Genomic DNA, 12,892 nt, shown 5'->3' with positions numbered 1-12,892 from the left:
CCGCAAAGGAATTTTTCAGTGAAATTCCCAGACTATGTGACTTTCTGACTTCAGAGGGAGTAGACTATTGAAAAAGGAGAATGGTATAAGAGAAAGAGCACAAAAATGCTGAAATACTCTCAAGGTCTTTTCCTGCAGCAGTCTACCTTTAACTCATCCAATCTTTGAGCAGGAAGGTGTCCCATATAAGCACAGCAGTATCTTATTTATGGATTTCACTAATACAGAAGATTTAGTAAGCTGGACTTCTGATGTACTTGACATCTTTTAGACAGCTTCTTTAATTGATTAGTCTAACTAGGTTTGTTCTTTTGTCCTGAAATCTCAAAATAGGACTGAAGGAATCTACAGAGTGCCAACTGATTCCAGAAGGAAATACCATCATTGTTTCAATTCCGTATTTTTTTGTGACTACTGAGAGGAAATTAATTTCACAAATCTTAACAGCTCACAAACAAAAACCATTGAAACATTCCTAAATAGAAGCATATTGACACTGCTGTAGAGTTGTTGGGAGGAATGGACATATTGCCAACTCTGTATTATCAAAACATCAGACAAAACAATGAACATAAAGAGATTATTATGAAATACCTAGAAGTTAACATAAAGCAAATACTGTAACACTCAGAATCCACTATTGAAATTTCTACGTATTGACAATTTGGGTTTTTAGATCAGTCCTCAAATACTAAGCAAAGGAAAAATTCTACTTGCTTTGATGAAGCACTATGTCCTTGGAAACAAGTTAGAAGAAGAGACTGATTTATTCTGAAAGAAAGGAAAACTCGCAATATCATTCTACCAATTCTAAGCATACATTTTTATTTATAGTAAAATTAGTCTATTATTACATGGAAAAAATGTAAGATATCTCCCCGAAGACATACAAATCATACTGCTTTTTCTTGTCACTTTATGAATGCAGACTTGGCAGGAATGCTTTGCCTAGTGAAGACAACATTTAAATTTTAAATCAGTGAAAAAGACAACTGATCTTAAATAATACTAATTTGATTTCAAATTTAAAGTTCTTATTTTCAAGGAAAAACCTAGTCACTTGGTTGCTTACCATTAAAATACATTGCTATCTGCTTATATGTTATCATTATGCAAAATTTGGTTCTTTTCCTGCCTATGAGTATAACTTTACTTAAATTCATGTATAACTGTAATGTGATTATATGGCTTTACGTGAGTACATTCATGGTTTCAATATTTAAAATCAGTGATGATGCATTTTTCGTTTACTAGATGATGATTTTACTCAATGTTTGCATCAAACTTTACTTGAAGGAATCTGGAACTCAGTCAAAAATTATACATGGATAAATTTTATTATTTGAATACTGAAAGGTCATGGGCATGTAAAAAATAATAACAAAAACCTATAAAGACACAGATAGATAAGAGGGGAAAAAATGTTATGAGTCCTGCTTTCTACTGCTTTCTAACTTGAATTTCTATCATTTTCATATTAACATTACCTGCACTACTCAGATGAACCACGTCCTTTAATTTTGTATAATTATTGGTATGTTGTAGAAGGAAAGGTGTTTTTCCAATTCTCAAGAAGTTTTTAAACTCTGAATAACTTAGCTACTGAACTGGAATACATGTATATACAGTGATATAAAAAAAAAACAACAATTTGTCCTGCAGAAACGGGCACATAATCCAGCCTTGTACTTAAGTAAATTCCAGTTACAGGTCACAGACCAACTAGCTGAGTGATCTTGAATACCTAGTGGCAAAACTGTGCTGTTTAAATTTTGTAATGAAAATGTTATTAACATAGCTTGCATTTAAGTCTTTATACACACAAACTGTAATTATGAATTTTAAAGTAAATCGAGTTTAAATAACATCTAAGTAGAAATGACATGCTTTTTTTTTTTTTTTTTTTTTTTTTTTAAACAGCCCAGAACTTTATTCCTTATCACTGCTGAGAAAAGCTGGCATTGGAATGTATCAAATCCATTTAGTGGTCGCAACTCTGTGATAGTTGTGTTTTGGAGTTTTGCCTACTAATAGTTAAAGTTTCGTAGCATTATTTACTGAAGTGGATAAACTGCAGATAGATGGTGATCTTCCTATAATTCATAAAAACACAATCATCTTCCTTTCCAAATGATTCAGCTATTCTACAGAAAACATTCACAGATGCTGCTCTTGCAATCTCTGCTTTAGGACTCTCTTGATGAAATGTTCTTGTATGTCTAGTATTTAAAAATATTGTCTTGTATTGTCTACAGTACAGAGACCCCATTCACATGGGCTCTGTATTTAATGTGGGCACTGCCACCTGCAATCACTAGCTTAAAATGTATGCAAATACCAATGAATGTTTGTTCTGCAGTTTTCCACAGTTCCTGATATGGATATTACTCTTGATAAATTTGTCCAATTTTTGATGTTCTGATGTCTTGGTGTAACTTAATTATAGTGTATCTTTAATGCTTCTTTGCCAAGTTCATGTTTTCTAAATGAGCTCATAGAATTACTGACCTGACATTCTATGTTGAATTTCACAAGTCTATCGAGGGATCCAACAGAAACAAGCCACAAATTGATAACAAACTTCAAACTTTCAAAAGAAACATAAAAACAGGTGAGAATAGTCTTTAAAAACTTTGTGTAGAAAAATCCGTTCCAGATGGACTATCATATCATTTCAGACTGTGGTAAAAGGTCACCTATCCAAAATGTTTCCTACCACCTGCCAGCCTGCCCAGCTGTGCAAATTGCATCGGAATCAACTTGTTCAAGCAGCTGGAAAAGAAATCTGGTTCAAAATTAATAGATTTTTTTAATCCCTCTCCTTTTTTTCTGCATATGGACTTAAAATGTTTCATTTTAAAAATTGTATTGCAATGCCAATTCATTTGGTATGAATGTTGTCATACCATTCATAATGTTTTGTGCTCAAGTACAAACTGACAGCACATTTGTAGAGTGATTTGATCAAAACTCGTCTACACAGTGGAAATATTTTAAGGAGCTCTGTAGCACTACTATAAGACTATGCATATGTAAATAAAGGTTTCTAAAGACAAACTAAATACTAATTTTCAGTTTTCAAGGAAAATAGAGCAACAAAGTTCTTCTGGTGAAAAGTCTGTTAGTGAAATAGAAAAAAAGGTTATGCAAGGAGCTTTTCCACATAGCACCTGGCATGGCTCTAACACAAACTCTCACAGTAGGTGCTGTTATTTATAATTAATGAATTGATAAAGTGTTGATTTTGTTAGAGTTGCTGCTCGATAATGTGAATGATTTGACCCTGCTCAATGGGTATAAACTGGCATGACTCCATCGGCCACAAAGAAGCAATGGCATTTTGCATGGACAGCCTTACCCTTTGCTGTTATTCTTTAGTAGTCCCTCTCTCTGAAAGCTTGACAAGAAATGAAAGCTTTACTTTGAATCTGTTGAGGTGGCAGTGGAAGCCATGTGCCATCCCAGAGCATTTGCTGGTGACTCTGCTCTCATGTATTCATGCAAATGCACAGCAGCTTTGCCATAACCCAGGTCTTAACAGTGGTGCTGTAGGAGCATAAAGGTTAGGTTGTGGTGTCCCAGCTCCTTCTATACCCTCGCCTAAGCACACACCTTGATATACAGCGATGGCAGTGACCATTCTCTCCTCTAGAGCCACTGCAGTGTTCCTGGCCAGACACGGCAACTACATCACTCAGACCACTGCTGATTTATCCCACAATATTCCACACTAAAAACTTAAAACTTTCTCAATGACAGCGTTTGACACCTTCCCACAGATTTTTATGCATCTACTGACGTCTACTGGGTGTCAGGTGAACCTGCTCTCAGAAAATGCAATGCATTAATGACTTTCTTTCCTACTGAATTTCCCGGGGAAAAAAATAAAAAGCTAAAACAGCCTTTTCTTAACTATTTGCCTGCTTATATGAAGAGAGTAATCTTCATGACTTCAGGAAAAGAAAAAAACAACAAACAGAAGTAAAGGAGGATGATGGGAATGGTTTAAGGCAGCACGTGCTTGTGTAAACAACTACCAACATTGAACTTCTTATAAAGCACGGTAATTGTCATATATAGCTTTACCAAGTCTAAAAATAGTTTCATCTTCGAAAACCTTTACATATACTGATTAGTAACTGGAAGATAAAATGTATGGATAAGATAGCAAATTGAAAATTTCCTTGGATTGAAAATAATGAAACGTAATTTACTTTACTCATGGCTTTTGCTCCTTGATTTTTAAAAAGGTTCAAGAAGAAATTTTATTTTCATTCCTGTTCACAGTAAGTCAATTTTCAAGTATTCATATTAAAAATACTGCAAAACACAACTGTTTTTTGAAAGCACGTTACCAGAAACCCGTTCCACAAACAGATAACATTCAGGTGAAGAACCGCCCTGTTTTTAGCCATGATCACACACATTTGGAATTACGTGTTGTGAATTTCACAACAGTAAATGAAAATTAATTAGTCTAAGTGCAGGCAGCATGTAACACAACAAACTATTTTTTTCCCCAATAACTGTGATTTAGGGAAGGACTGAATAGTCCAGAAGAAAGCAAAACCAAGCCTGTTCAAAAATAACTTAGTCCTTGTTTGTTACTTTTCTCCAAACAGTTCTTCCTTGCCTAAAGATTCAAAAGCTCAGTGGCTTTTCAACACCTCAGTCTATATTATGAAGGTCAGTCTCTTTTACTCAAGTATGTAATTGGATGATTTATTTATTCAGCCCTCTTACATGCATTGCACACTGGGGAAATCTGGCAACTGAGAAGGAAATCCATGGAACAAAACTTTAAAAGGATAGGAGGTTAGACATTTGACCAAGTTCTGTCCTGCAGTACTTAAATTTTAAGTGACAAAGCAGTTATAATGGAAGGTTTTACTCTGGCTAATGTATAGGTATTTGTGAACAAAAGGGTATCCCCTCTGTTGTATGTCAGTGCATGGAACAAACCTGTGCTGGAAGTGAGGAAATGCTGCAATAGGTACTACCTTCCAATTCTCTGCTTGCATTCTCCAATTGTTAAAATGGTTTTTAAAGTAGGTTAAAGCAATCTGGGGCTGCAATAGCTGTTGTTTGACACTACTTTGATTCTTTACTGGAAACCTCCGTGCAAAGTTCTCCTACCTTTCCTTGAGCAATGGTATGCCTAACTCAATCACTTTCAGGAAGTGAATCATTTCAGCTATATTCCAGGATTAGTGACACCATAATGTAGCCTGAGTATCCCTATTCCAAGGATAACAAACCATGCCAAGTGTAAACACCCAGCCCTAGGAAACATTCCTGTGCCTACTTACACGAAGATACCTGCCGCTTATTGCTGAAACAATATGCTTCACATGGTTACTGTAAGACACGCTGAGTAATTTACAGGGTGCATCATAAAGCTACAGTAACCTCCATTATAATTTGTCCCTTTACTGAAATACTTGACTTGGATTCTTCTGCAAACAAATATGAAAATGCTTCACAGCCTACTGGTCTTCAACATGTTAACAGCTCAACACAACCTAAAGAGTTTGATGCCCGTTATAGCCAAGAGAGGTCATGCAAAGAGATTAGTTGATCAGCAGAGAACTGTTCTGCTGGACACCAACATACATGAGCTGATGGTTGGAATATCAGCCCTGTAGTGTTTCTCTTTGGCAGCCTCCAGCTGGAAGAGTATTTAGGAAAAGGACTTCACTGACTTTTGGCTGTGTTAACCATTATAACAGCTCTTCAGACCACCCAGGCCCAGCTGGCCTAATGCAGAATCACAGGAAACACTACGGTGGTGTAAAGCTGTCTTCTCCCTCTCCAGCCTTGTAGCTCGTTTGGACACCTGGAGCAAGGCCACTCTCCCCTGTTCAGATAAGGAGAGGCCCAGATTTGGTCACACACATAATGGAATGAAACATTCTTTCCTAGAAAATGAAATTCATTCTTTCATCTCCATGCTTAATGCACTGAATTTATGCTCATCAAAATCATCACAGCTTGAAACATTTAACCACATTTAAGCATTTAACTTAAAAACAAAAATTCCAGAACCGAATGCACGTTTATTAATGTGTTCTGGTCAAAGCAGCAATCATGTAACAGTATGTATTTAAAACTACTGCATTCATTTTAAGGAAAATATTTTTACTCAAGAAAAAGAGTCTACAAGTTCAAAAACCAATCAGAGCACACTACACAAATTTAGAATAATGCAAATGTAAACTGAAATAGTCTTTGTTTTGAAAGAAATCATTGCTATCATTCATGTCAAGAATGAAGTCAACTTTCAGAAGCACTGATAACTTCAGAACAATAGTGCCAGCTATCACAACTAGACTTTTAAAAAATCTATAATATATTGAATTAAAAGGCATTTAAAATTTTCAGAAACAAGACAAGAACACTATGAAATGATTTAATATTATTTTAAACAACTTCCCTTTTGAAACAGTAGATCTCGTTTTTATACTTTTTCTATTTCACATGTTTGGTAGGCAACTTTGGTAACAACCTGAACAAATCACCTCACAAGATAATGAAAATTTCAGATTTTCAAAGTCACATTGTATGCATAAATAGAAGGAAACTACAATCTTCACAATTTTTAAGACTTTCCTCAACTACAGGATGGGTTCCCACTTCTCTGAACACTGGCTTCCACTGTTCCCTCCTTCTACCACTGTAGGCAACAAAACTCCGGATCACAGTTTGAAAATAAGTTTTTTTTTTTTTTTTTTAAAAAGGATGTACTTAATGTACTTCCTTCTGCTAGTACCCAGGAAATCCCAGAGAGATTTAAAAGCTGAACAAACAATCAGCTTTCCATAAACATTTAACATAAAATACCATTTTTCTTTTACTATGGAATCCAGAATAAGGAAAATTATTAAAAAAAAAAGATTTCAAGATGCAAAGTTAGTGAGTTGGCATAGCAGCTGGCAGAAGGCATGTCAACTGGCCAGAGATTTCAGAAGAGTAAAAAATTTCTTGCTACCTTTTTCAAACGGTCTTGAGTTGGATTTTTATTTTATTTTTTTGCCTGAGACTCAGACTCCAGTTAGGACAGTCGTGATGTCAAGAACATTCTTATAAATACTGGGCCAAGAAAGGGAACTTGTAAAAGCAGAAAGCCTTGTTAGGCCACCACAGACCTGATAGCTGTATTAAAATATTCAGACAAACTTGTGGCTAGGAAGGAGCCAACAAGTACTGCAGGCTTTCTCATATCCTCTGTCACAAGTGCTGGGTGCCAGAGGACACAAGCAATCATAACATCTGCTGCCCACATCTGATTCCAGGCTTAACCACTGTGGAAAAGTAAATTTCTGAAGTGGGACCTCTGCACTTAGCTCTGAAATCAGATTTCTGTATTTTTCAAAACCTTTAGGAGGTAACCAGACTGACTTTGTTTAAATAACTAAGTAATAAAACTGAATGGAAAATGTTTATCTGCATTTGATGCAAAGTGAGCAACTTGCTTTTCAAAAAGAACCTCACACACTTAAGAAACTTCGCTGCATTTAAGCAAAGCAAACTGTCTAGTTCAATTATATACCAATTAGCATTTGTCAAAGTACTGGGCAACTTCTTAATTAGAAATTACTTGGTTGTCTGCCATTGAATGTTATTTAGTAATATCTGCCCAGGCAGATTTTCGTGTAGTAAGGTCTTTAATATGTTCAGTATCTCATATTGCAAATGAGGAGTGAAATACATAATTTAGGGCTCATTTGTGAAAGTACTACTCACTTTGGTAGGTGCACTTTAAGCTTCTTTGGGAGTGCCATCTGACTGAATCATCTCCAAATACACTCAATACGCAGGCATATTTTTTAATTCACTTGCAGTTACAACTGTACCTACTACATCTCAGAAAATACCACTCCAACTGTTTCTGCTGTAGCTGTGTTGTTATCCGCTATAAAATCTTCAATTCTAAGAAATACGTAACAACCAGGATTTACTGCCTCCACTATAGCTGATTGTTTCAATAATAATCTGATTAGTGAGAACAAGATGGGGGAACAGAAACAAAAAAACAAGGTTTGGTTGCTAATGAAACTATTGCAATATATTTTTAAAATCACAGAAAAAAAAAGTTTCTTATTCTGAGAAATGACCTATTGATTTCTGTGTGCTAACAAAGCAACAGCAGGAGAAATCAATCCAAATCATTTTGTGCTTCTGTGTGGAATTTACTGGAACGCAAATTTGCAGAGCCACACTTTTCAAACACATAATCAATGTCCAAACAGCAACCCAGCCCAGTTTCTGGAGATATATTTATTTCACGGTATGATCATCATCAAATAACTTTTTTGAAAGAAGTTTGTTAACTTAGTAACTAAGCTACAACAATTAGCATTTTTATGAAGCTAAGCTCCTTTAAGTAAAAAAATATTTACGAAATAGAAAAAAAGCAAATTTATTACTGTATTTTAGAGACAATTGTAGGAGGACAGAATACACCTTCAAAATATATTTTAAATCACGGTGAAATCTAAAGAAAAAAGCTTCAAGCCCCCAGTACACACAATTACAGAACTTGATCCATTAACATATAAGTACCTATCTCTTTGAGCTCATTTACATTTAATTTTAAGCAAATGGGAACTTCTCAACAACTTTAATGCAAAACTTTCTTCTTCATTGAAAAACAACAAATTTTCAGGTATTTTTCCAGTTCTTCAAGATAAGATCTTTAAAGTGCTCTACTGGCATATGTTAGTTTCCTGAAAAATGAATCCAAACTTTTTTTACCAGCTGTTTTTTTCATTCTGTTTTAGTTTTCCAAGAAAACCATTAGCAGAAAAAGGAAACTAAGTATAATTCTAAACAGGGAACCAGAAATTAGCACTGCATATGTACTCTGACAAAGAAGCTGCAACTCTGATAAACTGCATTTTGTCTTTAATGACAGCCTTAGGGCATCCAGACATGTACATGTAATAAATCATCCCATTGAAAAGATAATTACCAGGGGAAAAAAGCTTTCTTGATAGCAATTATATTAAACTGTTCAAATTAACATACCCACAGATGGTTCTTTGTTGTCCTATATATACATCAGAGAAAAGAATGATTCACATTAGCTAACTCAATTGAAAAGAAAAAAAAAATCAGGATCTGGTTATTAATCATGCTAATACCACATAGGCTTTGTAAACTAAGAAGGCTTTTGACTGCAAAAACAATACAGAACAAACAGTTAATTAGGCTTTTAGGCCTGAGTTTTCAAAGGCAGTGAAAGCTGGATGATATCTAGGTGAAAACAGCACACAGTAAGCTGCAGGCAGGGATTCAGGTTATTTATCCCCATTATGATTTGGTCTGGCAATGCTCACCCTTTCTGAGCACGGGCACAGCACACATACCCTTTCAGCAAAAAATAATCTAATTAAAATGTATACTTGCGTATGGACATGCTGCACCACAACTTTCCAATTTAATTGTAGCAGTTATTACAAAAACAAACACCCACCTCTGAGTAGCTTAAACAGTTTTCATAGTTATTGCTACTGCTTTGTTCAGATTTTTGATATGGATAGCTGTTTCTTCAGCAACCCTTTCCTTTTCTAGAAATGTGAGTCTGCTTTAGATAAACACAAATAGGACACTTTTGCTTCACCCACTGAGAAGCACATTCTAATGGCCATTACAGGACTGAAATACACCCTGCAAGCAGCTCTTTCACATGTGAAGCTAGCTTTTGTGATGACTGCTCAAACACAGGTCAAAATCCTGATTCTCTGAGAGAAAACTGTAATCCCACTACATATTTCAATGGGACTAAATTTATCCTTTGCTTTATGGGTATTCCTTCTCTCAGTTCCATCCTTATTTGCACCTCATTTTTGGAGTGTGTTGGTGAGTATATTACTGAGAAGCCACCCAAGCCTCAAGAAGGCAATACGGGAATCACAGAATCATAGAATGGTTTGGGTTGGAAGGGACCTTAAAGACCATCTAATTCCAACCCCTCTGCCATGGGCAGGGACACCTCCCACCAGACCAGGTTGCCCAAAGCCCCATCCAGCCTGGCCTTGAACACCTCCAGGGATGGGGCATCCACAGCTTCTCTGGGTAACCTGTGCCTGTGCCTCACCACCCTCAGAGTAAAGCATTTCTTCCTAATATCCAGTCTAAATCTGCCCTCTGTTACTTTAAAGACATTCCCCCTTGCCCTATCACTGCACTCTCTGACAGAGTCCCTCCCCAGCTTTCCTGTAGGCCCCCTTTAGGCACTGGAAAGCTGCTTTAAGGTCTCCTTGGAGCCTTCTCTTCTCCAGGCTGAACAACCCCAACTTCCTCAGCCTGTCTTCATAGGAGAAACCTTCAGCAGTCACCACCTCTGCCCTCTCCAGAAAGGTAGGAAATTGTTTGCATCCTCAATTCATCAACAGTCTTTTTCCTGGTGGGATAATTTGACTCCCTCTCTTCGATTAAACTGGAGATTATGAGTTTCCATTATCAACTGCTAGTTACATTTAGAGTCTACAGCTCTCTCTCTTCCAAGATGATGATAGCAGTATTAAAAGAAACTCTTTAAATCGTAATGTTTCTTGCAGTATTAGTTATGCAGTACAGAAACGTGTCAGGGGAAAAACTATCAAACCCAATAGAACAAACGACTCCTAGCCTACCAGGTACTGTTCTATTTCTGCACGCTACCATGGCAGGACTGAACTGCTACCCAGAAACATATGCTGTCCCTCTCAGTCGGCCTGCCACTGCTCAGCGAAATAACTTTCTGGCAATATTCTTCTTCCTCGCAAACTACTTCTGGCAACCTTCACAGGAATCAGACCATTTTCTAGCCATCTGTAGCCCCTGACTTGGGATCTTAGTTTCCATGTAATAAGGTTTGCCAACACCTAGGTACAAGAATCTTGAAACAAACTGAATGTCCTACTCTCCTTTCAATGCCTGCTGGGTTGCTGCTGTCTAGGAATGCATTGTATATACTGTCAGGTTTGTGCTCAACTACTGGAGATATCAAAAGCTCCTGTCTCTCCCACACTGTGTTCAGAGGGATGCACGATGTTATCTTCAGACACTTCATGGGCTCTAAGTTAGAAATCCTCTCTTTTGCATATTCTGAAAAACTGTGTAGCTAATATGCAGAATGAGACAATCTCTTTTGAAATGGCTGAAATATATGCATCACCTGTGTGTTTCATCTGACATGTGAAAAGGTGGTCCATATATGCCTTATATTCACCTCCACTTTTTCACTTCACGGTCCTAATCAGTAAGTTGCCATCAAAATCTCCCCAACCCTTTTGTTTATTAGGATGATGCTACAATCTCTCTCTGCAGATCAGAGAACAAGCTCTTGAGATGCAATTTGCAGTTCTCTTCCATTTAGTTTTTTAGTATTTTAATCTAATCCAATTTTCTCTCACAATCCTCCAAGATGCCCCTACCCTGCAAGCTGGTAAACCACTAGGTAGGGAGCTGAGCATTAGGTAAGCTAACAAGCCTGACAGAGAAACTTTCAGACAGCAGCTCACATCTCCCTCAGCAATGGAAGCAGCAAAACAGTTATTTGTGTTTAGTGATCTACAAACCATATTTTTTTGGTTGGTAAAATCATTTTTGTGGCAGGCTGACATACATTTTTTCATCTACATGCTAACAGTTTTCAGTTAAATACAATTATCTTTTATCTCCAAAGTGCCTACATATATCCTTTAACGCCAACTACTTTTTCTCTCTCCCTCCACAACTACTTGTAGAGTGCCACAGGACTGCTCACATGTTCTCAGAGCTCCTTTCTCTTATTTACTTGAGCTGTGCCAAGCAATTTGGACAAGTGGTTTAACTTTTTTTCTACATCCTGATCTTGCACTTCCATTCAACACTCCAAGAAATGCAGAAAGGAGGAGTATACATCCACAATCATCTGTTCAGCTTCCTCAGGCAGAGATGCCATTGGCTGGGAGAATCTAAATACCCTGGGGCTTTTCAGCTTAGCTGCATGATCACGCAGCTCCCACAGCCATTGAAGCTTTGATAACTTTTGTGCTTACAGCCAGAAGATACAGGGCATGATCTTAGAAGTAACACTGCCTATGCACCCTAACTCCATAGATCCTCACCTGCACTATGTACATTCTTCAAGTTTGTGGTTCACCTCTTTATACAGGAGCCAGCTATACATGGACTTTCACTTCCACTTGCCAGTGACATTATCTGGCTGTAGTCAGTACTGTAGTGCCTCATCTCTGAAGTCCAAAATAATCATCCTCTGTATACTCTATGCTATAATGATTATCAAAATCATTCTCTTTTGCGAGTTTCATCTGACTTAACCAATAAAGTCTCCAGGCTCACTGTTTAGCAGAAGAACTGACAGAACAATGCATTTCTACTGAAAAATAAAGTAAGCAAATCTGTACGAAGTCATCTTTATACATCAAAGATAATGAGAATATGCATAAAAGTTCTAAAAGTTTTTTTGCCCTGGAACAAAAAGCACCCTATAGAGTTGCCAATATTTTGAAAGAGTTAAATAAAACATACATATATATATTTATAGCCTCAACACTTTTTCCCCAGATAAGTGGACCAGATTCATTCACCTAAGTCATAAGTATCACAGAATCGATCACACAAAACTGGAACTCACAATAAACACAATCAATTGTGTACACTATCGTACCTTGACAAAATGTAGCATTGATCCTCTTGTAGCCTTGGGGGCATTCCATCATAGGGCTGTATCCATGGTATGCTGAAGAAAAAATTACATATTAAACACTGCTGATTTATTTGCTTATTTAGAGAACTTGACAGACAAATTATTATGTAACTGTTAAAAAAGCGTAAGTTTTTGTGATGTATGTTTAAGCATAAAAGGTCAAGAAATTCAAATACGAGTCACCTTACTTCCATC

The 12,892-nt window shown here is 36.7% G+C and overlaps 1 protein-coding gene across 1 annotated transcript in view; it reads right to left on the bottom strand.

Annotated features, from left to right (window-relative positions):
• LTBP1 (latent transforming growth factor beta binding protein 1) overlaps nt 1–12,892 on the bottom strand; it is a 202,148-nt gene that overhangs the window by 82,024 nt on the left and 107,232 nt on the right. Inside the window, 1 exon segment of the mRNA XM_040551251.1 lies at nt 12,659–12,730. Coding sequence (XP_040407185.1) covers nt 12,659–12,730 — 72 coding nt within the window.

The sequence above is a fragment of the Cygnus olor genome, chromosome 3 (assembly GCF_009769625.2).
Source record: "Cygnus olor isolate bCygOlo1 chromosome 3, bCygOlo1.pri.v2, whole genome shotgun sequence".
In the NCBI taxonomy this organism is placed as follows: domain Eukaryota; kingdom Metazoa; phylum Chordata; class Aves; order Anseriformes; family Anatidae; genus Cygnus; species Cygnus olor.
The sequence above is the reverse complement of the archived record's forward strand: the minus strand, read 5'-3'. Positions and strand labels throughout refer to the sequence as shown.